Raw genomic sequence first — 26769 nt, forward strand, 5'->3', positions numbered from 1 at the left:
GTGTAGGTAAGGGCTTGTAAAATAAAACCACATCTGGGTAACAATATGGCTCCATAAGCTTTCCCAGGGCTGTCACCCAGGTTTCCCGTGTTTTTTCAAGACTTTAGGAAAGTTGGGTGACAAGTTCTGTGGGAGCTGTAAACGCATATAGCTTGTCATCCAAGACAACTCAAGGCTTTAACGGCTGCACGCATTCTTAATGATCATCCTTGATAATAGTCTTTATTTTATAAAAGTACCTTACAATGTATGGTATAATATATAGTCCAACTTTTCCTGCCTTTCACTGAACAATCGGATCATGTTGGATTCTCATACTGTAGAAGCTTGTGTACCGTGAGTTACCCTTTATTGACTGCTTGTACCAGCATCTTCTGGACAATAAGGGACTATTGGGCAAAACACAAATCCAGCCTCCTGATAGGATTTCTTTAGTTCAACCTTGAGGCAGAGAAAAAGGTTTAGTTTAGGTCAGCAGAGCTGTTCTATGATTGATGGCAATTATGACATATAAACTAGACCTACCAGTTTTTTAGGGTCACTGCACAAACCGATCACTGCGCCTCCGCTCCCTGGTAACTTCACGGTGCACCCGTGCTGTGAAAAACGCAATATAAAATTAGTGGTTGTAACGTGAGATGATTACCATTGGCCACAAGGTGGCATCAAATTCATATGATAGAATCCAGTCATAAATCCCAATTGCAGCAGTTTTTATACTGTACGATTTTACCTGTTGAGCGATTTCTATCATCTTTAGGTTTCCTGGACCCAGGCATGCATCAGTGAAGATTGATCTACAAAACATGAAAATGGTCAAATCATCGAAAAAATGAATAAGAATGTTTTGATGATGATGAAATTTCCTCTCCTGCAAACATCAGGCTGACATGTTACTACACTTGCTCTGGTAACAGCTGGATGTGCAGTTACATAGTCTGCAAAGCGAAGAGAAATGCACACACATTCACCACCCTCACATGCAGGAGATAATGTCCAACTTGGATTTGACGTGCTGGATAAAGCCTCCTTCAAATATTGCGTATTGAACGTGAATGACATGAAATCCATAGGAGTAATACTGATGCAGATTTTGATGAGGATTTACTGCAAAGTCCGAAATAAAAAACAAACAAACAAACAAACAATTTTTCAATTAAAAAGAGAATCAAGAATAGTCACCTCCCACTACAATGATCACATGGGACGTGATGCCATCACAGGAGGACAGGTGGTACAGAGACTGGCATAGAAGAAAGCAAGAGAGCCAGGGCAACACCACGGAAAATTAGCTTTTTTTTTATATATATATATTTTATCCTCAGCTCACTTTTTTTTTCCGAGAAGATGAAATCCACAGACAAAATCTGCAATACTTGGTGCAGGTACCCTTATACTGCTGGTATGTCATTAGTTACCTCCTCAGTAATAGATTCCTGTTCATTAATTCTGCCAGCTCATCCCAGTCCTTCTCCTCTATGGCCGTCCTGAAAGAACAGACATTCCACCTCCATCAATAAAGCAGATCTCTAATGCAAGCAGCTAAATGGGGGCATTCATCTTTATACATCAGTCCTCAACTAATTAAACTGCCGCAGAGGCAACTGGGGATAAAACTCCCCAAATCTTACTTTGCCTGATCTGTCAGCTCAGCAAATATTGTCATGGCCTCAATAACCTCAGGGTCACCTGCAGGAGAAATATGGATGACGGATTAGATACAGGGGCTGAGCACACATTATGACAATAGGCTTAGTCTGGCTATACACAGTAGATAGCTGAAGGCCAAACTCTCGTTTTGGCCAATAGCTATTCTTCCTAACCCTATAGACACAACATGCACGGCAGAGGCCCACACATGATGGCTAGATGGTCCAGCTGGAATTGGTGGGTCCGGCATGACCAGCTTTAGATAGGCCTATATACACAGAGTGCAGTACAATTTGTTTTCTCACCATTCAACCAACGTTGTCGAACATTATTATGTATTACACCAGAGTCACTTGGATCCCGCAGATATGCAAGCCAGAAGGGTGGTGCACGGCTGATGTCCATGTGAACATAATTTCCTGTGAGAAAAGGGGAAATCCAGACACAGAGTTAGGCCTCCTGCACACGACCGTATGGCTTTTTCAGTGTTTTGCGGTCCGTTTTTCATGGATCCGTTGTTCCGTTTTTGGTTTACGCTGTGTTTCCGTTTCCGTTCTGTTTTTCAATATACAGTATACATTAATTACATTGAAAAAATTGGTCTGGGCATAACATTTTTAATAGATGGTTCTGCAAAAACGGAACGGATACATTTCCCTATGTGTTCCTTTTTTTTGCGGACCCATTGACTTGAATGGAGCCACGGAACAGGATTTGCGGGCAATGGACATGTTCTATCTTTCAACGGAACGGAAAATCGGAAATACGGAAACTGAATGCATACGGAGTACATTCCGTTTTTTTTGTGGAACCATTAAATGAATGGTTTGTATACGGACTGTATACGGAACGCAAAAAACGGCCAGTAAACGGAAAAAAAACAAAAAAAAAATCGTGTGCAGGAGGCCTTATGGACTGATCTATGGAAAGAGACAGAAATACAATAAAAAGAAGAAACAGCGTTTCATAGGGCGACTCCCTTATAAAGACTGAGCGTGTCCCCTGGAGATATAACCCCTCTTAATGGGGCTGCTCACCTTGCAGGGTTATGCTCAGAGTACTATTTAGACTTTGAGAGAAAACCAACTGCTGCGGCTGCCTTTTTAGCGGGCAGCGGGTCTGTAGGTACCCAGTTTTAGAAATCAAGAAAAAAAATGAAGGATCTTTTGTAGCGGAGCCACTTTCAGAAGAATTCTTGTGACCTGGAGTTCTGTTTGAATGTTTTATTGGGAGTAAATACACATATGGGTTAGGCCAGGTTCATATCTGCATATGAGGCTCTGTCGCAGATTCCATCAAATTTACCAGGACAAAAAAAAAAAAAAGAGCATAGTTTACAGCTGTATTTTTTCCAGTAAAATGACAGACACCATGATGAAACCCAGCAGATCCTATGGGGTCCGTTGGGCACGGTCATAAAATACAGGTGAAACTCGAAAAATTTGAATATCGTGCAAAGTTCATTTATTTCAGTAATGCAACTTAAAAGGTGAAACTAAGGCTACTTTCACACTTGCGTTCAGAGCGGATCCGTCTGGTGTCTGCACAGACGGATCCGCTCCTATAATGCAAACGTTGGGATCCGTTCAGAACGGATCCGTCTGCATTATAGTTCAGAAAAAATAGTTAGTCAGACGGATCCGTCCAAACTTTACATTGAAAGTCAATGGGGGACGGATCCGTTTGGCTCCGCACAGCCAGGCGGACACTCGAACGCTGCAAGCTGCGTTCGGGTGTCCGCCTGCTGAGCGGAGCGGAGGCTGAACGCTGCCAGACTGATGCATTCTGAGCGGATCCGTGTCCACTCAAAATAGATTAGGGCAGGACGGATGCGTTCGGGGCCGCTTGGGAGCCCCTTCAAACGGAGCTCACGGAACCCCGAACGCTAGTGTGAAAGTAGCCTTACATATAAGACTCATTACATGCAAAGCGAGATATTTCAAGCCTTTATTTGTTATAATTTGGATGATTATGGCTTACAGCTTATGAAACCCCAAAGTCACAATCTCCGGTCCCCTTTGCTCAGGGGGTATGGACTAATTAGCTGACTAGAGTGTGACACTTTGAGCCTAGAATATTGAACCTTTTCACAAAATTCTAAATTTTAAGCTGCATTAATGCAATTCCTTTTAATTTGCATTACTGAAATAAATGGACTTTTGCACGATTTTCCAATTTTTAGAGTTTCACCTGTAGATCGTTCTTTGTTGTTTGCACACAGAGATGTGAACCCAGCCTTATGAGACCATACTGGACCATACATCATCTTACAAAAGTAGCACAGCCAAAAAGGATCATTCGATTTCCACTGTAGAAATTGTTACAACAATGAGGCATAGGACTGGCAACAATGTAACAGTATAACAACTATGTCAGTAAGACATGTGAGGCAAAGCTGGACGCACTGACCAATCACAGCCAACAGGCTAAGTATGGCATTGTACCAGGTAAACGGGTGCAATACTCTACAGTTCCCTTTGCAAACCCAAGCGAGGTGAACTGAAGCTGCAACATAACCCCGGCTTATATACAGATGGCACTCACCATAACCCTGCTCCTCCATGATGGATTTGCTGAAGTCCATATAGATAAGACCTTCATAGACCTTAAAGGGAATGTATCATCAGAATATGACCTATTGTTTAAATCCAGTTTTTATGTTAAATTGGTGAATATATATTTATATATTTAAAAAAATATCAAAAAAATCCTGCAAGTTTTGCACTGGCCACCAAGCCTAATAGGCATCACTAACTACTTCTTGGTCTGTTTAGTTCACTTATCAGCAGCACTCTCATTATCCAAATGAGGTGACACATTCACTTTAATGAAAAAAATTAATAAAAAAATAAAAACATAAAACCACACTTCTCCATTGTACAATAACACCGTCACTAATAACCTAATGGAGGACCAGCACCAATGACTGTATACAGTATATAAAACCGACTGTCCTATGATACACACAGCAACTAAGCAATACCACTATATAAGTACCAGCATGTGATCTACTATTTAAAAACAAGATATTTCCCATGTTCTTCACCTGAACTACACGATCCTGAAGTCCGGCTGTTATAAATAGTTCTTCTTTCTCAACGTCAAGAATGAAATTTGGTCGGATTGACTTTGGGAGATCCTATAACAGAGAGAGAACATGTCCTGACTAAATAGCACATGTACGTGATCAAGATATAAACTGCCCCAAAAATGACTGAAGCTAAGCCCCCAGAACACACACCAGAGCTGGGCAACACCCATACTTACACATCACTACACCTTCTGACGGTGGGATTCTGCTGCTGACTTACCCATCATGTGTGATACTGTCTGCTGAGCTGCTGTATCTAAACCTATGATGTGTGATACTGTCTGCTAAGCTGCTGTATCTAAACCTATGATGTGTGATACTGTCTGCTGAGCTGCTGTATCTAAACCTATGATGTGTGATACTGTCTGCTAAGCTGCTGTATCTAAACCTATGATGTGTGATACTGTATCTAAACCTATGATGTGTGATACAGCAGCTCAGCATACAGTATTTAAACCTATGATGTGTGATACTGTCTGCTAAGCTGCTGTATCTAAACCTATGATGTGTGATACTGTATGCTGAGCTGCTGTATCTAATCCTATGATGTGTGATATTGTCTGCTGAGCTGCTGTATCTAAACCTATGATGTGTGATACTGTATGCTGAGCTGCTGTATCTAAACCCATGATGTGTGATACTGTATGCTGAGCTGCTGTATCTAATCCTATGATGTGTGATACTGTATGCTGAGCTGCTGTATCTAATCCTATGATGTGTGATACTGTCTGCTGAGCTGCTGTATCTAATCCTATGATGTGTGATACTGTCTGCTGAGCTGCTGTATCTAATCCTATGATTTGTGATACTGTCTGCTGAGCTGCTGTATCTAATCCTATGATGTGTGATACTGTCTGCTGAGCTGCTGTATCTAATCCTATGATGTGTGATACTGTCTGCTGAGCTGCCGTATCTAACCTTGTTGTATGTGATATCTATTAGTTTTTTTTTTTTTTAATCAGATCACTTTTATTAAAGGTTTTACATACAGCCAATTGTTCCGATAAGATATCTATTAGGTTATTGAGTCTAAGTCTACTTTCACACTAGCGTTTTTTGCCAATCCGTCATGGATCTGCAAAAACGCTTCCGTTACAATAATACAACCGCATGCATCCGTCATGAACGGATCCGTTTGTATTATGTCTTCTATTGCCATGACGGATACGTCATGAATTCCATTTAAAGTCAATGGGAGACGGATCCGTTTTCTATTGTGTCAGATTGTGTCAGAGAAAACGGATCCATCCCCATTGACTTACATTGCGGCGTTATTCTGTCCATGATGGGGACGCAACCAAGCGGAACGGAATGCATTTTAGTGCATTCCGTTGCGTTCCGTTTTGTCCCCATTGACAATGAATTGGGACAAAACTGAAGCGTTTTCTTCCGCTATTGAGATCCTATGACGGATCTCAATAGTGGAATTGAAAACACAAGTGTGAAAGTAGCCTAAGCCTGTCATGTGTGATACTACCTGCTGGGTCATGGTCTAGTCCTGTCTTGTGTGATATTGTCTACTAAGCTGCTGTACCTAAGCCTGTCATGTGATACTGCCTCCAAAGCTCCGGTATCTAATCCTATTGTGTGATACTGCCTGCTGAAAGTCACTCACGTCGTCTGTTAGATTGTAGAATTTCATGAGGCATTTCAGAGTCGCTGATACAATGGCGCTGAAAGACAGAAAAGTTAAAATATTCCACCAGATAATAGAATTCATGTGTGAATAAAAGTAACAGGTGTCATTTGCTAGAGATAGGATGTTGCAGGCAGCGCATTTTAAGTAACTGCTTCCATTCATCCCCGGAAATGATCCAATCTGTGCACTATTAAAATTAAATACCCTTTGACAGTGAGAGCGCTCATGAATGTGTTGCTGCCATTTGGAGAAGTGTCAGTAAATTACTCCATGCGGCTATGAACACACAGTGAAGGGGCCGAAGAGGCAGAACTGCGGTGACTGCACGGCACATTTCTGCAAGAGGACGACGCATTGTATGATAAACACCAATTTACAATCCTCCATCCGAAGCCGCCATATACTACCTCATAATGTGCAGGGGAGACGAGCAGAGACAGGCGGCCACTGCTTCATTTACACAGAAAATGGGAAAAAAGTTTCTCAAATTATGAAGAAAAAATTGAATGGCATTATTTTACATGAAAATAGGAAATTACAACGAGCAACAGAGAAGCTGAAAAAGGGGGATAAAAAGAACAGCAAACTTCTCAATCCGAGAGTCAGAAAATGTTCCATTACAGAAAGGAAACAAAAATAATGATTACTAATACACAATCAGATCGCGGAACACAACAAATCTCAAGTATTATGACAGCAGATACAGAAGCAGGCATATAACTGTAATACTGCCCCCAATTTACAAGAGTAAAACGACTATAATATTTACATTATGTACAAGACTATAACTACTATAATACCGTCCTCTATGTATAAGAATACAATGACTATAATACTGCCCTTTATGTACAAGAATATGACTACTATAAATACTGCCTCCTATGCAGAAAAATATAACTACTATAATACTGCCCCGTATCTACAAGAATATAACTACTATAATTCTGCCTCTGTGTACAAGTATATAAGTACTATAATACTGCCCCCTATGTACAAGAATATAACTACCATAATACTGCTCCTATGTACAAAATTATAACTACTATAATACTGCCCCTATGTATAAGAATACAACTACTATAATACTGCCCCTATGTACAAGAATATAACTGCAGCATACGGGTAGGTTACCCGACACTGCTAGATTATACGTGTATTTCCCTTTAAGAGAGTTAGGCCTGCAGCAGGCAATTCATATTTCAGCCAGCAGAGGGAGCCCCCATGTTAGTATAAATAGGCTAGGGCCTAGCCTAGGAAGGGAGTTCAGAAGTTTCTAGAGTCAGTGCTGGGAGAGACAGAGGCAAGTCCAGAAAAGCAAGAGGTACTAAAGATAACAGAGGAGGTACTTGATCATTATAAAACCAAGGATATAAGCCAGAGCTAGGGCATTGGGCCTTGGAGAAGAGTTTCTATGTTCCAGGATCAGTCAGGAATAGAGTGCAAGCCGCCTGTACTGCAAGTCTTGTGTTTAACACTCTGAAGTCACCTTGCTATATATTGCCTGCATCAAATGTATTGAAACCAACTGTCTTCAAAGGAACTGCGCTTCCATCTGCGTCCATGTATGATGACTACTAAAGTTTGAATTCTGTTTTAACATCACGTGGTTCCTCAGTTATTCCTGCTATCAGCAAACGGCGTGCCACCGTTTAATTGGCACTGGCGTCACGAACATTACCTATCATTACCTGCCCTTGCAGAGAGTCAGCTGTCTCAGGTTAGTGGTCACAATTGCACTACAACACCCAGGAACACTATTAACCCTAACTTGAGTACGCTGCACCTCTCTTTTGGCGTCCCCGAACAGGATGCGCACGCTTTCTAGTGCAAGAAGCGTGAACTTTGTGCCTTATACAGTTGCCCTGTGACCAAAGTGACAAATTGCCTGTTTTATTAAAGTGGACTTTGTGGACTGAAAAACATACCAAAAGTGTCCCTAAAACCTCCAAAAAGCACTGTGCAGTGTTGTGTTATCAAGAGGAAGGAAATCGCCACATCGGAGTGTGGTTTTATGGACTTTTTACAACCCTGCTTGCTGTCAGGGAATGGTGACCAAGATGGTCACCGGCCGCCTGGAGTAAAGTTTCCCCTCTAGTGGATCTAGTTGTTCCTGTTGTTCCTGTTGTTCCTGACCAAGGTCTCACTGATGGAGACCCTCCTGTTGCTCCTCTCTCTTCTACCTCGTTGCTAAGGGAGGAGGAGACCCCTGTGTTGAGAAGGTCCACCCGGATGACCAGGGGACGTCCGCCAGTCCGTTTAGGAGACTTTGACTATACTGGTGGTGTCTCCTCCCAAGCAGTTGCTACTGGTAATACCTTGCTTGACATTTGTGCGCAAGAATGGACTCCCCCACGTGAGCCCTTGCCTGTGATACACCCACAGGAAACCCCTGGGTAGTTCCGTTATTATACTGCCACCAAAGAAAATGGATTAACCTGGTTCACCCTAAGTCCGCTGTGCCAGGTCAGCGGCCGTGCCTAAGAAGCAAGAAGACGCCCCTTTTCCTTACGTCATTTGTTCATGAAGTTACTAATGTTATGTTTTCTGTGTGAAATAATTATTTATTATATTTATAATGTAATGCTTATGTTATGTACCATGTCATGCCGGTTCAGGAAGGTGTGTGTGAGTACGAGGCCTTACTCACGTTAAAGTCTGGGGGTGTGCAGCATACGGGTAGGTTACCCGACACTGCTAGATTATACGTGTATTTCCCTTTAAGAGAGTTAGGCCTGCAGCAGGCAATTCATATTTCAGCCAGCAGAGGGAGCCCCCTGGTTAGTATAAATAGGCTAGGGCCTAGCCTAGGTAGGGAGTTCAGAAGTTTCTAGAGTCAGTGCTGGGAGAGACAGAGGCAAGTCCAGAAAAGCAAGAGGTACTAAAGATAACAGAGGAGGTACTTGATCATTATAAAACCAAGGATATAAGCCAGAGCTAGGGCATTGGGCCTTGGAGAAGAGTTTCTATGTTCCAGGATCAGTCAGGAATAGAGTGCAAGCCGCCTGTACTGCAAGTCTTGTGTTTAACACTCTGAAGTCACCTTGCTATATATTGCCTGCATCAAATGTATTGAAACCAACTGTCTTCAAAGGAACTGCGCTTCCATCTGCGTCCATGTATGATGACTACTAAAGTTTGAATTCTGTTTCAACATCACGTGGTTTCTCAGTTATTCCTGCTATCAGCAAACGGCGTGCCACCGTTTAATTAGCACTGGCGTCACGAACATTACCTATCATTACCTGCCCTTGCAGAGAGTCAGCTGTCTCAGGTTAGTGGTCACAATTGCACTACAACACCCAGGAACACTATTAACCCTAACTTGAGTACGCTGCATAACTACCATAATACTGCTCCTATGTACAAGATTATAACTACTATAATACTGCCCCTATGTATAAGAATACAACTACTATAATACTGCCCCTATGTACAAGAATATAACTACCATAATACTGCTCCTATGTACAAGAATATAACTACTATAATACTGCCCCTATGTATAAGAATACAACTACTATAATACTGCCCCTATGTACAAGAATATAACTACCATAATACTGCTCCTATGTACAAGAATATAACTACTATAATACTGCCCCTATGTATAAGAATACAACTACTATAATACTGCCCCTATGTATAAGAATATAACTACTATAATACTGCCTCCTATGTACAAGAATACAACTACTGGGGGGGCGGAGCCTGACCGTGAAGCTGAATGGCAACAGCTTCCTGAGCTCCTCACTCACGCTGGTGTCTTAACCCCTTTATTTGCTACCAATTTGCACACCAATGGGGAAATCTGGCAAGTATCGACACGCTCCAAACAGCCAGACATGGAACATTACCTTAAAAAACAAGCGAAATCGCGCCCTGCAGAGATCTCGAAGATGGCGCCGCGCGCGCCACAGCCATCAGACGCTGAAGACCCTTCAGAAGCCGGCAGCGCATCGGAGGCCTCGGAGTGCAGACATCCTCGGAGGCGCTTAAATCTATCCAAAGCTGTCCTGAAGGAGCTTTTAGACGGTGCTTTAGCTCCTCTGAAGAGGGACCTGGAGGACATTAAAGACGACCTCCGTGGCTTAGGCCACAGAGTAATGGCGCTGGAAAACTCCCAGGACGTTATCCTACAGCATAAGGGGAAAACCTGCTCGGCCCTGCAAACCCACCGAGACCTGATAAATGACGCCCTTCTCCGAATAGAGGACCAGGAGAATCAAAGTAGGCGCCGCAATCTGCGGATCCGAAGCCTACCTGAATCAATCGCGGCAAGGGCTCTTCGCAAGGTGGCGGCTGAAATTTCTGCGCAATTACTAGGCCCGGACAGGGCAGCCACAGTGGTTGTTGAACTCATCCACCGCGCATTACGCCCGAAACAGAAGCCCTCGGACCCACCGCGTGATGTTATTTGCGGACTCCTCAGCTTTGTGGATACGGCTGACCTCCTGCGAGCCAGCAGGGAAACCGACAGTCTGAGGTATGAGGACTCCCCTCTCCTGTTCTTCCAGGGAAGGCTGATAGGGCAAAACACCTGAACGTTAGGGGTCGGTCACCCATGCTACGTCATTATGGGTTTTCTCCCTTACACTGCACAGTGATTACGTCTGTGCTCTCAGCTGTCCGGTTACTTACCTACTTCTCCAAGTTCTGAGTTCATCTGCAAATGGAGATGATTGTGTATTGAGCTCTCAACCCTTCCTGGTTCCTGAGTGCCTTGTTGTGAGGACAGTACTGTTGCTGTTTTCACAGATCTCTGTTGTACTGTCCTGGTTCGGACTTTTGTATTTGCACTACTACCCTCTCCCCAGCTGGCCCATACACTGGGGTTACACTGGTTCCTTCACATCGTGATGTTTACCCCCCCCCCCTGATAGCCTTTCAATGGTTCTCACGGATGCCCCCCCCCCCCCTGATAGATCCCGGCATGATGTCGTGATGAAAAAGGATCCTCTCTGCATCAGGTGTCTTGTGGGACTTCTCATACGTGCTCCAGAATGTTTGTTGCCATCTTACATTCACATGTCCTTCCTCTACCCTCCCTTTCAGTTACTGTCTTACCTTACCTGTCCTGCTTTCTTTCCCTTTTTGTTTTTGCTCTCTGCTCTATTGGTACTTGTCATATGCTCTAGAATTGCGCCTATCCAGAGGATTATGCTCTTTATATTGCCACATGTTTTATATCCATGACTACTTTTATTGTATCTTCACTTAATGTCCGGGGTCTGAATGAGCCATGTAAGAGATCTCAAGTGCCTTCGCTTTTGCAAAAGGATAAAACTTCTATAACTTACTTTCAAAAAACGCATTTTAAAACTGCTAAGATTCTGAAATTACCAACTACGAAATTCACCCAATGGTACCATAGTACTCATACATCTGCCAGCAGAGGGGTCAGTATTGCAGTGCACAAAGGACCTCCTTTTAAACACCTCGCGACTTCCTCGGACTCTGAGGGGCGCTTCTTGTTTATAAAAGGCCTCATTGCTGATACCTCTGTTACGCTCGTGAATATATACGCCCCCAATAGGGGTCAGATCCCTTGGCTCATTCAGACCCTTAAACAATTGAATACCTTTAAAGAAGGAATGTTTATTCTTGGTGGGGATTTTAATGCGACCCTGGAGCCATCTCTAGACTCCTCCTCAGGCTGGTCATCTATCACACATAGGCTCCTGAGACGCCTTAAGGTTTCCCTGAAAAAGTTAGATGTATTCGATGTTTGGCGCACGCCGAATCCCTCGGGAAGGGATTACACATTTTACTCCCATGCCAAAACTTCATACCACAGGATCGACTACCTATTCCTCTCCTCTGCCAATGCCCCATTAGTCTCTAATGCTAAAATTGAAAGTATTGTCCTTTCCGACCATGCCCCGATTTTTCTAACTCTCTCGCTCACCGGCCTCCCAAAGGAGGATTCGACCTGGCGATTAAATGACACTCTTATCCAAGACCCTGACAATGTCTCTAGGCTGTCAACTTCACTAGCCGAGTTTTTCAACATCAATATTTCCGGGCCCTCACCTCCACCTATCCCCATTATTTGGGAGATGCACAAGGCCGTGATTAGGGTCGAATTGATTGCTCTAGGCTCCCACATAAAAGAAACAATGTTCCCAAGCCCAGAACTTATTAATGACCCGTATCACGGCTCTTGAGCTCACCCATAAGCAATCCCAAGCCTCCCATGTAGCCGCAGAGTTGTATGAAGCTAGGAATGACCTAAAAAACCTCTTAAATGCTACTTCTGCCAAACTACTGTTTCGCTCTAAGTTTAAAGCTTATGCCCATGGTGACCGAGGGAATAAATTAATGACAGCACTTAGTAAACAACAACATATGGACTCTTTATCCCCGCCATTAAAGATGCTTCGGGCACCAAACATAAGTCTACACCAGACATAGCAAAGGCATTTTGCGCCATTCATTCTAACCTATACAATCTGCCGCTCTCTGATCAGTCAACCCCAGAACTAATCGCTAATGCGACAGATGAATTCCTCCGTACGCTTGATCTTCCCTCCATAAGCCCCTTACAGGCCTCCCAACTTACTGCCCCAGTCACAGAAACTGAGATCTTGAAGGTACCATCTTCTATACCCTCTGGAAAGAGTCCTGGTCCTGATGGTCTGAATATTTCATATTACAAGACTTTTAAAGCTATATTACTACCGCATTTTAAATCCCTCTGTAACCACTTGCTGACTGGTTGGTCGCTACCCCCACAATCCCTAATGGCCCATGTAGCCATCCTTCCCAAGGAAAACAAAGATCCTCTCGAATGTGGCAGTTATCGCCCCATTTCTTTATTAAATGTTGATGTCAAGCGGTGGGCTAAGATTTTGGCCCAACGTCTCCAATTGATGCTGCCTGATATAATCTATGGTGAACAGGTTGGGTTTGTCCCTGGCAGACAGGGCAGTGAGAACACCATACGCTTACTTCATTTGATGTCTTGGGCACGAAACAATTCAGTGCCAGTAGCCTTACTGAGCACTGATGCAGAAAAAGCCTTCGACAGGGTAAGTTGGTCTTTTATGTCCTAGGCTTTGTCGAAGTTTGGCCCACCAGATCAATTAATTGCAGCAATTTTCTCACTGTATCTAGCCCCCTCTGCCAGGGTTAAAGTCAATGGGACCCTATCCCCAACATTTGACATCACCAATGGCACACGCCAAGGGTGCCCACTCTCCCCGACCCTTTTTGTCCTAGTTATGGAAACCTTATTATGTAAGATATGCCAAACACCTGGATTGAGGGCATTTCTGTGGGATCAATAAAGGCACCTGACAGATGCCTTTGCAGATGATCTCTTGGTGGTGTCTTCGAATCCCAAGTCAGCTTTCCCCAAGCTGCTCATCATCTTTGAAGAATTTGGCTTCATTTCCAACTTTAAAATAAATTATACCAAATCCATGGCCCTCAACGTCTCCTGTCCAGCAAACATAGTAAATACCCTCAAGTGCACCACCCCCTTTAAATGGGCCTCACGAGATATACCGTTCCTTGGTATTCGAGTGACGGCTAACGCCAAAGATCTTTTTTCCTCCAATTACTTACCACTCCTGCAATCTGTCAAAACCCAACTTCAGGCACTAAAGATGCCATTTATATCCTGGATAGGAAGGAAAAACTACTTAAAAACCTATATAGTCCCTAAATTCTTGTACCTCCTACAGACATTGCCAATTTGGGTCCACAGTCGTTCTTCATAGAAGTCCGCCGGATGGTGTCCTTTCTTTGGAGAGGCCGGTCCCCCTAGAGTGGCATACAACATTTGACTAGAGAAAAGAGATTTAGGGGATTCGGACTGCCCGATGTACATTTATATTACAAGGCCAACCTTATGTGTAGAGGCATAAACCTCCTCTCAGATCGTCCAGTGAATATTTGCTCCCATCTGGAGGCAGACCTTGCTTACTAACCGTGAGAAACTGATCATGTGGGGTGTCCGTTTCCTGCTCCCCACTGCCACCAAAGTACTGTATCTCTCCTTTGGAAAGGGGTATTACTCACCTGGTTCTAAACTATACCATTCTAAGACACTTACTTTTCCCAGCCCAGCGCTTCATTGCATCTATTACAATCCTTTATCCACACCACAGTTCAAGACCCCACAGGAATTTGGTCTTTGCTTACGAGGTATACTTTGCAGGATGTGTTAGCGCCAGAGGGGGAGTTGGATTGGGGGAAGGTCCTCCAATTGCCTAGGGTCACTTCAGCCTCATTTCTACACCTCCATTGTTTTAAAAGGGACATTAGATCCCTACAATTGCAAACGTCTCACTTTGACTCCCCTACTTGGCTGGAGCGGAGGCTGAGGGTCCGTTCAGCCCCCTAACAGACCTCTCTCTACGATGTACAGGGAACTCAGGTCCTCTACCCATTCTAAACTACTTTTTTGTGTTCTTGGGAGAGAGAACTATCCATGAGATTATCTGATCCGGAAAAAGCTTTCATATTGACCCATTCACACGGCTTTAGATGTTGTATCAAAATTCAAGAGAACTTGTACAAATTGCTCACCCGCCGGTATAAAACACCAGAGTTCCTTCACAATCTCTATCCAGAGGTCTGTTGGAGGTGCGGGACGGGCGTCGGCTCTCTTTCCCACATCTGGTGGAGTTGAGAGAGAATATGTCCTTTCTGGAACCAAGTTGAAACTATGCTAAATAAGATCTGTTCCTCCTCCATCGTATTGGATCCAAAATTAGTCCTATTATGGTGCCCTAACGTATCACTTACCCCAGCCAAATTAGATCTACCCACCATACTCATCACGGCTGCCCACCTACTGATTCCTCTATTATGGAAACAGACCCTCCCTCCCTCCATTCCTGGTTGGATAGAGAAAGTAGATCAACTGTCTAGGTTTGAAGAGCTGGCCCACTGGGAATCATACTCCCGCACGAGATACCTTAAGACATGGCTCCCCTGGAATAACTTTAGGAGCCCTCATCACTAGAGCAGAGCTTAACTACTATAATACTGACCACTATGTACAAGGATATAACTACTGTAATACTGCCTCCTATGTACAAGAATATAACCACTATAATACTGCTTCTGTGTATAAGAATATAACTACTATAATGCTTTCTCCAATATGCAGGAATATAGCTGCTACAATACGGCTCCCTATATACAAGAATATAACTACTATAATACTGCCTCCTATTTACAAGAATATAACTACTATAATACTTTTATGTATGCTTATAATCTTTATTCATATAGTGCCAATATATTCTGCAGTGCTTTACAATCATGGGGCTCATGTACAGAGTCATAAATAACAGACAAGTCAACAATTAAAACAAGAGGAATGAGGGCCCCACACCCAAGAGTTTACAATCTATGAAGAGATAGGGTGACACAAAATGTAACAAGTTGCTTGATTTGTACAAGGGTCCAGCCTCTTAACACAATAGGGGATTAGATATAAGGCTGTATGAGCCAGCAACCAGCCGATATCTGTAGTGCTTCTGAGTGAATATAACTACTATAATACTGCTTTCTATATACAAGAACACAACTACTATAATACTGCCCATATGTACAATAATATAACTACTATAATACTGCTTCCTACAAACAATATAACTACCATAATACTTCTTCCTATATAAAATAATATAACTAGAGATGAGTGAATCGAAGCTGATGAAGTGGAATTCCATCCAAATTTCAGGAAAAATTCGATTCGCACCAAAGCCGAATTTCCTTCCTTCGTGGTAACTAAACGCATTTTTTTCCTAAAATGGCTGCTGCACGTGTGAGGACATGGAGAAAGGAACTCTGGAAAGGCGGGATCACCCATAATGCCATGCATGCAGCCAATCAGCAGCCAGCCTGTGATGTCACAGCCCTATAAATAGCTGCAGTCATTTTAGATTCTGCCATTTACCAGTGTACTTAGTGGCAGGGAGAGACGTCTGCAGGCGCTAGGGACAGTGTTAGAAAAAACGATTACAAGTGCAGGGAAAGATAATTCAAGGTGTAGGGAAAGGATAGGGAGGAATCATTCCACAGCTTTTATGTTAAAAAGGGTTCAGTAGGGGAGATTACAGCCTGGGTAATAGGAACAATCCTATTACACCTTGCAGCACTGATTGAGGATCCAAATTGCCATTATACAGCTCTGTAATTCCAGCAAAACCGTTCTCAGGCTCCACTAAGACGTCCGCACTTTTGGTGCGGACCCATTAATTTTCAAAGGGGACGGAAAAGATGCGGACAGCACACAGTGTGCTGTCCGCATTTCCACAAAAAAATAGAACATGTCCTATTCTTGTCTGCAGCTGCGGACAAGAATGGGCATTTATATTGGGGTGCCGGCCTGGTGTTTTGCGGATCCGCAAAACACTGCGGATGTGTGAATGGACCCTAATTAGAGTGCAAGTGCTGTTTGATACAGCCATTAACAGGGTTTATTACAAGGAAATATTTCTACATCTTATTTGCCCTAATGCGGTGCAGTTATATGTTCTAAAGCATTTTGGGGCTTTTATTAGGAAGAAAAAGGCTATTAGCTGTTGAGTGGTGAAGTGCTAAAATGACAGCAATTTTTGTTGTGTATTAGTGGCAAAAGTAAAATATATTTGCCGGTCAGTGGTGCTGTTATCTGTTTTAAAGCCATTTTTGCCGTGTATAGTGGCAACTACCAAAAATATATTTGGCAGTCAGCGGTGCAGTTATATGATTGAAAGCCTTTTGTTGCATGTATTACCGTAAAATAAAAAATATATTTGCCTCTTAGCGCCGCGGTGCAGTTATCTGTTGTAAAGCCTTTTGTGACGTGTATTAGCAGAAAAGACTAAATATATTTGCCGCTCAGTGATGCAGCTGATTTTAAAGCCAAATTTTGCCATGTATTAGTGGTAAGGCCAAAAGTATATTTGCCAGTCAGCAGTGCAGTTATCTGTTTAAAGCCATTTTTGCCGTGTATTAGTGGCAAACCAAAAATATATTTGCCGCTCAGCAGTGCAGTTATCGGTTTAAAGCCTTATGTGACGAGTATTAGCATTAAAAAGAAAATATATATTTGCCGCTCAGCGCTGCAGTTATATGTTCTAAAGCCCTTTTTGCCGTGTGTTACTGGCACAAAAAGTATTTGCCGTTGTGTGGTGAAGTTGAGAAAATTACAGAGTTTTTTGGGGTGTTTTAATTGCCTTTTTATTTATTTGATCTAACAGTATATGTCAGACAGAGAAGTGCCAGGCCCTGCACAGGGGAGTGGCAGAGGCCTAAATGTCTCTGGCGCAGGCACAGGTCACAGCAGAGTAAGGGGGCGTGGCAGCAGGGGTTGCAGCGAGAGGCCTGAGCTCCCGGTGTCATCTAGCGGTCGTGTCTTGACCAGCAACCCAGCAGTTGTCATCCACTTCATCCCAAGTGACATCAGACACCCCCAGCCAATAGTTGGTGGGTTCCTCTGACACGAAGCTTAGTTGGCATGGCCCGGGAGCAGGCCCTGTGCCCCCACGTGTCCTCAACCTGCCTCTGTCCTTTTCTGCTCCCTCAATCAGAGAAGTATTGTATGCTGTGGGCTCAGCTCCACTATACAGTGAGGACTATGCTACTAGAAGACAGTCAGCAGTGACTGCCCAGCCAAGATCTGGAGGAGACATCTGCCGCTTCTCTACTAGGCGGGCAAGTAGTGATGGGGAGAGTGGCGTGGGAGCTGGTGTTGCGAGTGGTCAGGCTCCTGACCCAGAGACGGTTGTGGAGGACTTCAGTGACATGCAGACAGTACTTGATGATGATGTAGCTGATCGCACTTGGGAGCCGGGTGACGACGGGGCTTCATCATCAACGGGAGAAGAGGGTGGGCAGCTTGCCGTGAGGCAGCAGCAGAGCCACCAAGTCGCTAGCATGGCCGGGAGTCAGCAGGGTGGCAGCAGTGGGCAGGGGAGGGCTGGCAGCCTTAGTCCTTGGGGGCAAATCGAGTCAAGTGGCCCATTTTTAGCCCCGCCCATTATTAAAAGCCCTCCTACATTTAATAGGCCACTCCCAACACACACTGTACAGCTGACAATTCTATAGTTGAGGCCTGTCTACACATCATACGGAGAGGGGAGGCCTGTCCTGGCTGCACTGCCTGCTTATATAACAAGCTACAGCCAGGAAGCTCCTCCGCTCTCCTCCCTCCCCAGATCCTGCTCAAGGCCTTGTGGTTTCCCCCACCATCTGCCACCCGCCCGTGGCCTGCTGCCCCCTTTCGTCGTCCTCACCCAGCTCTGAATCCTCCTTCTGCAAAGGCAGGGGGAGGAGCCGGAGCATCTCCTCTCCTACATAGCACCACATACCTCTTACATCCAGTGTGTCACCTTTGATGTAGACGTTCTCTTTCCTCATCTTCTCCATTCAGACCAGACCGCCATGATGATTTTTCTGCCATCTCCCGTCTCTGCAGAGATTGAGAACAGACATTAGTTTTCCTGCCACCCCCAATACTATACTGCAGAAACAGTCCCCCTGAAATACTACTACCACACAGATAGTGCCCCCTTAAACAATTATTGGCACACAGTGCTCTATAAAATACTGCGCTCAGACACTAATAGTATAAAGATAATGTCCCCCAAAAATAATTGTGCTAAGCTGATACTATGCCAGGGTGCCCCCAAAGTAACAGTGCCCCCCAAAATCCCACAATAGAAATAATTCTCTGCCAGAGCACACTTAGTAGTAATAATGCCCCTACTAGTGCCCTAGAATCATGTTCCTCATAGCCCCCCAGTAGTAGTAAAAGCTCCCCATAATACCCCCTAGTAGTACTAATTTTCCCTATAATATGACAGTACATGAAATAACCCCGCTTAGTGCCCGCAGTTGAGCTAATGTCCCCAGAATGTATGCCAGTATAAAATACCCCTATATAGTGCCCAGTACATGCACTCATACTGCTCCTCTCCCCCTTCCCCATAGTGTCCCCATAATATGCCAGTAAAAAAAAAGGCCCCTTAGTACCCCAGCAGATGCCCTATAGTGCTCCTCTCCCCCACAATGTGCCAGTAAAAAAATTCCCCTTCTTAGTGCCACCCATATGCCCAATAGTGCTCCACTCCCCCATAGTGCCCCAAATAATTGCCCCATAGTGCCGCTCCTCCCCTATAGTGCCTGCATGTGCCAGTAAAAAATGCCCCCTTAGTGCTACCAAATGCCATAGTGCCCCCCATAATGTTCCAATACAAAAAGGCCCCTTTAGAGCCCCCCACTTCCCATAGTGCCCCCAAATAATGCCCCTATAGTAAAAACCAGATGCCCCATAGTGCTGCTCTCCCCTATAATGCCCCCCAGAATGTGCTAATAATTAAAAAAAAGCCCCTTTAGAGCCCCCAGATACCCCCATTAGTGCTCCTCTCCCCCATGGTGCCCCCCCATAATGTGCCAGCAAGAAATGCCCCCATAGTGCCAGCTCCTCCAATAGTGCCAGCTCCCCCCCATTAGTGCCAGCTCCCCCCCCATAGTGCCAGCTCCCCCCATAGTGCCATCCCCCTTATAGTGCCAGTTCCCCCATAGTGCCAGCCCCCTTATAGTGCCTTCCCCCCCCTTAGTGCCAGCTCCCCCTTATAGTGCAAGCCCCCCCATAGTGCCAGCTCCTCCCCCATAGTGCCAGCCCCCCACAGTGCCAGCCCCCCCCATAGTGTCAGCCCCCCATAGAGTCAGCCCCCCCCATAGTTCCAGCCCCCCCTATAGTGCCAGCTCCCCCTATAGTGCCCCCCATAGTGCTAGCTCCTCCAAAGTGCCATATCCCCCATAGTGCCAAATACCCCCATAGTGCCAGATCCCCCCCATAGTGCCACCCCCCCCTATAGTGCAAGCCCCCCTATAGTGCCAGATCCCCCTATAGTGCCAGCTCCCCCTATAGTGCCCCCCAAAGTGCCCCCCCCCATAGTGCCAGATCCCCCCCCATAGTGCCAGATTCCCCCCCCCCATAGTGCCAGATCCCCCCCCATAGTGCCAGCTCCCCCCCCATAGGGGCCAGCCACCCCCCATTGTGCCAGATCCACCCCCCCCATTAGTGCCAGATCCACCCCCCCATAGTGCCAGATTCCCCCCCCCCATAGTGCCAGATCCCCCCCCCATAGTGCCAGATCCACCCCCCCCCCATAGTGCCAGATCCACCCCCCCCCCCCCATAGTGCCGCCCCCCCCCCCCCCCCATAGTGCCAGCCCCCCCCATAGTGCCAGCCCCCCCCCATAGTTGCCAGCCCCCTGCAAAGAAGAAAAAAAAAAAAACACTAATACTTACCTCCATCAGCAGCGATGCAAGCCTCTTCTGGCCTGTGTCCCTGCTGTGTGCTGCCGGGCTCAGGCGTCGCGATGATAATGACGTCATCGCGCTGCCTGAGCCGGCCTCTGATAGGCTGCAGGCATTAGTGCCTGCGGCCTATCAGAAGAACAGGGGAGGGACACGCCTCTCCCTCCCCTGCCCCACAGCACACAGCACGGCCGCAATGACATCCAGGGCCGCGCCGCCTGTGGTGATCGGCGGTGCAGCCCTGAAGAATATAAAAAAAAAAAAAAAGACGGGCGCCCCAGCGGCCGTTTATTTAGGGCGGCCTGGGGGGCAATTGCCTCCCTGCCCCCCCGGCCCAGCCCGCCCCTGAGTGGGAGGTCGGTAGCCAAACGTGCTCGGGGTAGACCACCCGATGGGGGTAGTAGTAGGTTTACTTAAATCAAATGTCTCAATTCCGTTTGTACAGTTCATCAGTACAGTGCACTTGTATGGCATAAAGGAGGATTCAGAAATTAGTTTAACTGTAATCCTTACAACAGGTCTGGCAATTGTCAGTTGAGGAGTTTTCCTAATGCTGTTACTTTACAGGCAAGACAACATTTCTCAGATAGTTCTACTTTAAGTCCAATCTCTAGCACTCAGGTACTAATTATAATTGTTTCCTTACTTTATCTTGAGCAATCCAATAAGGGCGTTCTCCCTCGTGGCATGCAAACGCTCTGCTACATTATTTTATGCAGGATGCTCTCCTGAAGTATTCAGGTTCACTATGTCCCGGAAGGCATTTAGTGAAAAAGATAATCTGCGCACTAGTCATCCAGTTGTGTCCAGGTACCTTTAAGTTCCTCCCAGTCACTCGTGCTTGTGAAGTCCCTTGGCTAGACTCAGCTCTAATCTTCACTAGACTTGCTTTATATTCGTACATAGACTCACTTGTCTGTGCTGGGATGCTGTAATTGCTTGGTCTGTCCTCTCCAGGCTTGATCAGGGCCCAGAGGAAAGAAAGGCAGCTACATCTTGGACTGAGCCTGCTCTGCTCCTCCATACACTTCCTTCTCCTCTATGCTTCCTATATTACTCACTTCTGCTTCAACACTTCCTCCACACTAAGTCAGCAAACCCTAAGCTATATATAATATGTGGCACCAGCACCACCTAGGGGCGAATAGATGTAATGACAATGCCAGCCTGAATTTAGGATTACAATATGTTAAATACATATACAGAAATTTAAGGGACCCACTTATACACACATAGGTGGGACACTGCACCGGCACGGTGGCGTCACGTTGTTCTGCACCTCGTTTGTTCTGGGCGAATGGAATCACACAGGGGAGGAACTACTCTGTGTCCTTCAGCAAGAAATCGAATCCCGCCCTTTTCTGCGACAACTCTCTAAATCGGAATCTTGGTGACCGACAACGGGAAGACACTTAGTGTCGGCGTTGCGTCAAGGAGGGCTGAGCATGCACCCCTGCATGGCACACGTGTTCAATCTGGTTGTCAAGCAGTTCCTGAAGAAGTCTTCCACCCATCTGCAAGACATCCTGAAAATGGCCAGAAACTTTGCATGCACTTCAGCCACTCGTACACCGCCAAAGCATACCGTTCCTTGAGCTGCAGCGGCAAAATGGCATCGCCCAACATAGACTGATATGCGACGTTTCCACCGTTGGAATTCCACATGTTGGACCGACTCTACGAACAGAGAAAGGCCATATAACGATTTCCGGATGATCCAGCGGACAGGGAGTACTCCCCTGAGTAACTTCAATGTCAGCCAGTGGTAGCTCATGCGTGACACCTGCAGTTTGCTCAGGCCCTTTGAGGAGGCCACATTATTTGTCAGTCGCCAGGACTACGGGATGAACTATGTCATTCCACTGCTTCAGAAACAGTGGAACAGATGCTGGTAAATCTGGCTGGTCAAGGGACTGGAGACGTGGCGCCTAGATCTCACGGCCACATGAGCCCTGTGGGGGTGAACTGGAGGAGGACATTGGAGCACAAGCAATGTGTAGCAAAATGGGTCTTTCTTCTATACGGGACAGGAGAGAAGGAGCAGGAGGAGCAGCCAGAGGAGCTACAGGGCGATGAGGAAGATGAGGCAGAGGACCCAGACACACCATGGCAGTATGCAGTGGAGATAGAAGCAGGGAGTTCCTCCGAGTCACTTGCGCATATGGCCCACTGCATGCTCACTTGCTTGGGGAGTGACAGCCGGAATTGTCACCATTCGGCAGCGGGATGACTTCTGGCTCTCCACCTTGTTGGAGCCTCGCTACCGGTCCAAAATGGGGGCCTTTTTTAAACACCCGCTGAGAGGGAGGACAAACTGAATTACTATAGAGACATCCTATGTAGTCAGTTGGCGGCTGCCTATCTGCGCCATCGTCATTCTCTCGCAGGGTAGACCGGCGGGGCCCTCTGCGCTCACGTTCCACAGCATGGCTGCTGGGGAGGGATGGGGTGGCAGGAGCAGTACCAGCTCCATCAGCAGCAGCCCGAGTCTAGAGTTGCTGATGAGCAGCTTTTTTCAACCAGTCTAGTAAAGAAACTACCAGCAGATGGTGGCATACTTGGAGTGCACCCTGCCAGCCGTCATTGAAGATCCGCTGGACTACTGGACAGCCAAACTGGATTTGTGGCCATAACTGTCAGAGTTTACCCTGGAAAAGCTGTCCTGCTCGGCCAGTAGTGTGGCATCAGAGCGGGTGTTTAGTGCGGCACGGGCCATGGTTACCCCAAGAAAAACTCACCTGTCCACCTAAAATGTGTGGAGACTGACCTTTGTCAAAATAAATCAGGCGTGGATCAGCCAGGATTTCCACCCACTATTTTTCTGATGCATCAGACTAGATCATCCATGGTGCCACACCAACACTTTGACAAAAGTCTGGTTTCTTCTGGCTACATGACTCTGATGCTGCCACCCATCTGATGCCAAGTGCTCTTTTTTTCAGTCACCATCTTCAGAGGGTACTGGTATTGCCACCCACCTATGTCACCTTGCCACTCTGTGGCCTCCTGATGTTGCAGCCACCTCCAGACTGTCATTATGCCACTCTGTGGTCTGCTCATGCTGCTGCCACCTCCACACTATCATTGTGCCACTCTGCGGCCTCCTGATGCTGCCACCACCTACAGACTCTGTTATTGGGCCACTCTGTGGTCTCCTCATGCTGCTTCCACCTCACCACTATGTCATAGGGCCACTCTGTGGACTTCTCATGCTGTGCCCACCCTCTCCGCTTCATGACTGGGCCACTATTTTGCCTTTTGGCCTTGCTGACATCATTTATTTGACCCTTCTTCTGATCTGTCAGAAGGAAGGAAAAATGAGACGCACAACGGATCCTGTCTATGTAGCAGCTGTAAGGCCTGTATGGTCCCATCAGAATTGGCTTGTGTTTTGGTAGCCAAAAGCAGGAGTGGGTACAAAACACAGAAGACCTGCATATATTCCATTCATGTGTCATCTCTGTTTTAAATCTACTCCTGTTTTTTGGGGCATTAGCAATACTGATGGCTTACTGACCAAATGCTGACCGAGTGAAGGCGGATGCTCAACAGACAGGATCCTTTTTTGTGGGTTATTGTTCTGATGGATCAGATGAACGGCAAAATAATCAGTGACGTCAAGACAAACTTACTGCTGACACCCTCTCCACTCTGTCAGGGGGCTCTACTTGTATAAGCGTTTAATAGAACAGTTTCTGTAGACATCTATGTTGAATCCGCTGACGACAGTGTAAAAGGAGTGTGCTTCTTCTTGGCACTAACATCGACCTGTAAGGCTGAGTTCATACTTGAGTTATTTGGTCAGTTTTGGCCCCGTGACTGCCCAAATAAGTGAAGTGTGCAGTCTTTCACACGAGCATCACGGATTGGCTCCGGATGCGTTCCGTGAAACTCGCACCATTTTGCAAGCAAGTTCAGTCAGTTTTGTCTTCGATTGCGTTCAGTTTTTTCCGCGCGGGTGCAATGCATTTTGATGCGTTTTTCACGTGCGTGAGAAAAAAATGAAGGTTTACAAACAACATCGCTTAGCAACCATCAGTGAAAAACGCATTGCCTCCGCACCTGCTTGCGGATGCAATGCGTTTTTCACTGAAGCCCCATTCACTTCTATGGGGCCAGGGCTGTGTGAAAAACACAGAATATAGAACATGCTGCGATTTTCATGCAACGCAGAACTGATGCGTGAAAAAAAAAAACGCTCATGTACACAGACCCATTGAAATGAATGGGCCCGGATTCAGTGTGGGTGCTATGCGTTCACGTCACACATTGCACCCGCGCGGAAAACCCGCTCGTGTGAAAGGGGCCTAAGAGCGAAGCCTGTCATCTGCATGTCATACGGACTCACAGTATTATTTCACTACCAAAGCAGACTCCCTATGCGTGTTACTGCAAGGCACAGTGTTCTACACCACTATAGAGGCTCTCTGCAGCCAGGAAATAGCAGTTTTTTTACGCGATTCGCCGCTTATATATTCGGATCGAACCAAATTTTTTCAAAAATATTCGTCGTACCAGCGAATCGAATTTGTGAATAATTCGCTCATCTCGAAATATAACTACTATAATACTTCTCCCATGTACAAGAATATGACTACTATAATACTACCCGTATGTATGAGGCCTCTTTCACACAGGCGTCATGGTTTTGGGCCGGATAAGATGCGGGTGCGTCGCGGGAAAATGCGCGATTTTCCCGCGCGAGTGCAAAACATTTTAATGCGTTTTGCACGCACATGAGAAAAATCGGCATGTTTGGTACCCAAACCCGAACTTCTTCACAGAAGTTCAGATTTGGGTTAGGAGTTGGATCACGTGACGGACCATGTGATCAGCGCAGTGATGTCATCAAAGGTCCTTTACCCAGGTCCTGAAGAAAGAAGAGAAGCCGAGCTGCGCAAACAAGTGGATTAAGGCGAGTTAAATATATATAATTTTTTTTTAACCCCTCCAGCCCTATTTTACTAAGCATTCTGTATTAAGAATGCTATTATTTTCCCTTATAACCATGTTATAAGGGAAAATAATGAAGATCGGGTCCCCATCCCGATCGTCTCCTAGCAACTGTGTGTGAAAATCGCACCGCATCCGCACTTGCCTGCGGATGCTTGCGATTGTCATGTAGCCCCATTTACTTCTATGGGGCCTGCGTTGCGTGAAAAACGCACAAAGTAGAGCATGCTGCGATTTTCACGCAACGCACAAGTGATGCGTGAAAATCACCGCTCATCTGCACAGCCCCATAGAAATGAATGGGTCCGGATTCAGTGCGGGGGCAATGCGGTCACCTCACACATCGCATCCGCGCGGAAATCTCGCCTAAGTATATATCTAGTATAATATTGCTCCTATGTAAAAGAATATAAAGCGTTTACTTATACATATGTCACATACTAAGGCATGAAAAAAAAAAAAGGAAAAAAAATAATAATAAAAAGTTACCTGCTTCCTGCTAATCCCTGCAGAAAAAAAGAAGTAGAGGGATCACAGGCTTAATTTTTCTACAAATGCATCACTTCCCAATGAAGCAGTTACATATTTTTTGTCATTATATAAAAATAATTTGATGTGTAGAAGCTGGGAAAAACATTTGAATTATGGGAAATATCTTCATAAACAGCCCCTACCTGATGAGTCTTAAAAATAAAACCCAATGCCCAACTGTAGGGTAATCTCAGCTGTAACCTCTCCTGACAACTAATTGTATGACAACTCTGAGCATCTATTGCTATGACTGTGTTTTACAATTCGTTTAATATTCTTTCTACTGTAGAAGTTATGAGTAAATTACTTCCCATAAAAGGTGGCAGATCGGTGTTGGGGGTGTGTCCCTGCACTGTCTGATACTATCCAATGAGAGCAGTCACGGTCAGATTGTTGGGCGGGGTATTGGGGGGGGGGGTCGATGCCCAAAGTCATAAGAATAGATGTTTTAGAACGTTATTACATGGGGGAATGCAGAAAGTAGTTTCTACAAACAGACATTTCAGGAGAGGTTGTCAGTTCCTCTTTAAAAAGCTCCACCACTGCTGCAGTTCAGAGAGGGCAGCGTTGGTTGAAAAAGGTTGTCAAAGTCCTGCCCCCTCAGTGAGTGTCTTGTAGCAGGTTATACTGCCCGGCG

The 26769-nt window shown here is 45.5% G+C and overlaps 1 protein-coding gene across 2 annotated transcripts in view; it reads right to left on the minus strand.

Annotated features, from left to right (window-relative positions):
• Positions 1-203: 203 nt before the first annotated feature.
• The window catches only part of LOC121000734 (glucuronokinase 1-like), a 75574-nt gene continuing 49008 nt past the window's right edge, over positions 204-26769 (minus strand). For both annotated transcript variants that reach the window (XM_040431358.1, XM_040431366.1), the window contains 10 exons: positions 26091-26107; positions 6357-6414; positions 4697-4789; positions 4195-4255; positions 1956-2069; positions 1632-1689; positions 1419-1487; positions 734-797; positions 526-597; positions 204-441 (listed from right to left, as the gene is read on the minus strand). In XM_040431358.1, the coding sequence (XP_040287292.1) occupies positions 349-441; positions 526-597; positions 734-797; positions 1419-1487; positions 1632-1689; positions 1956-2069; positions 4195-4255; positions 4697-4789; positions 6357-6414; positions 26091-26107 (699 nt within the window). In that variant the 3' untranslated portion in view covers positions 204-348. The remainder of the gene's footprint in view (positions 442-525; positions 598-733; positions 798-1418; positions 1488-1631; positions 1690-1955; positions 2070-4194; positions 4256-4696; positions 4790-6356; positions 6415-26090; positions 26108-26769) is intronic.

The sequence above is a fragment of the Bufo bufo genome, chromosome 1 (genome assembly GCF_905171765.1).
Source record: "Bufo bufo chromosome 1, aBufBuf1.1, whole genome shotgun sequence".
Lineage (NCBI taxonomy): Eukaryota > Metazoa > Chordata > Amphibia > Anura > Bufonidae > Bufo > Bufo bufo.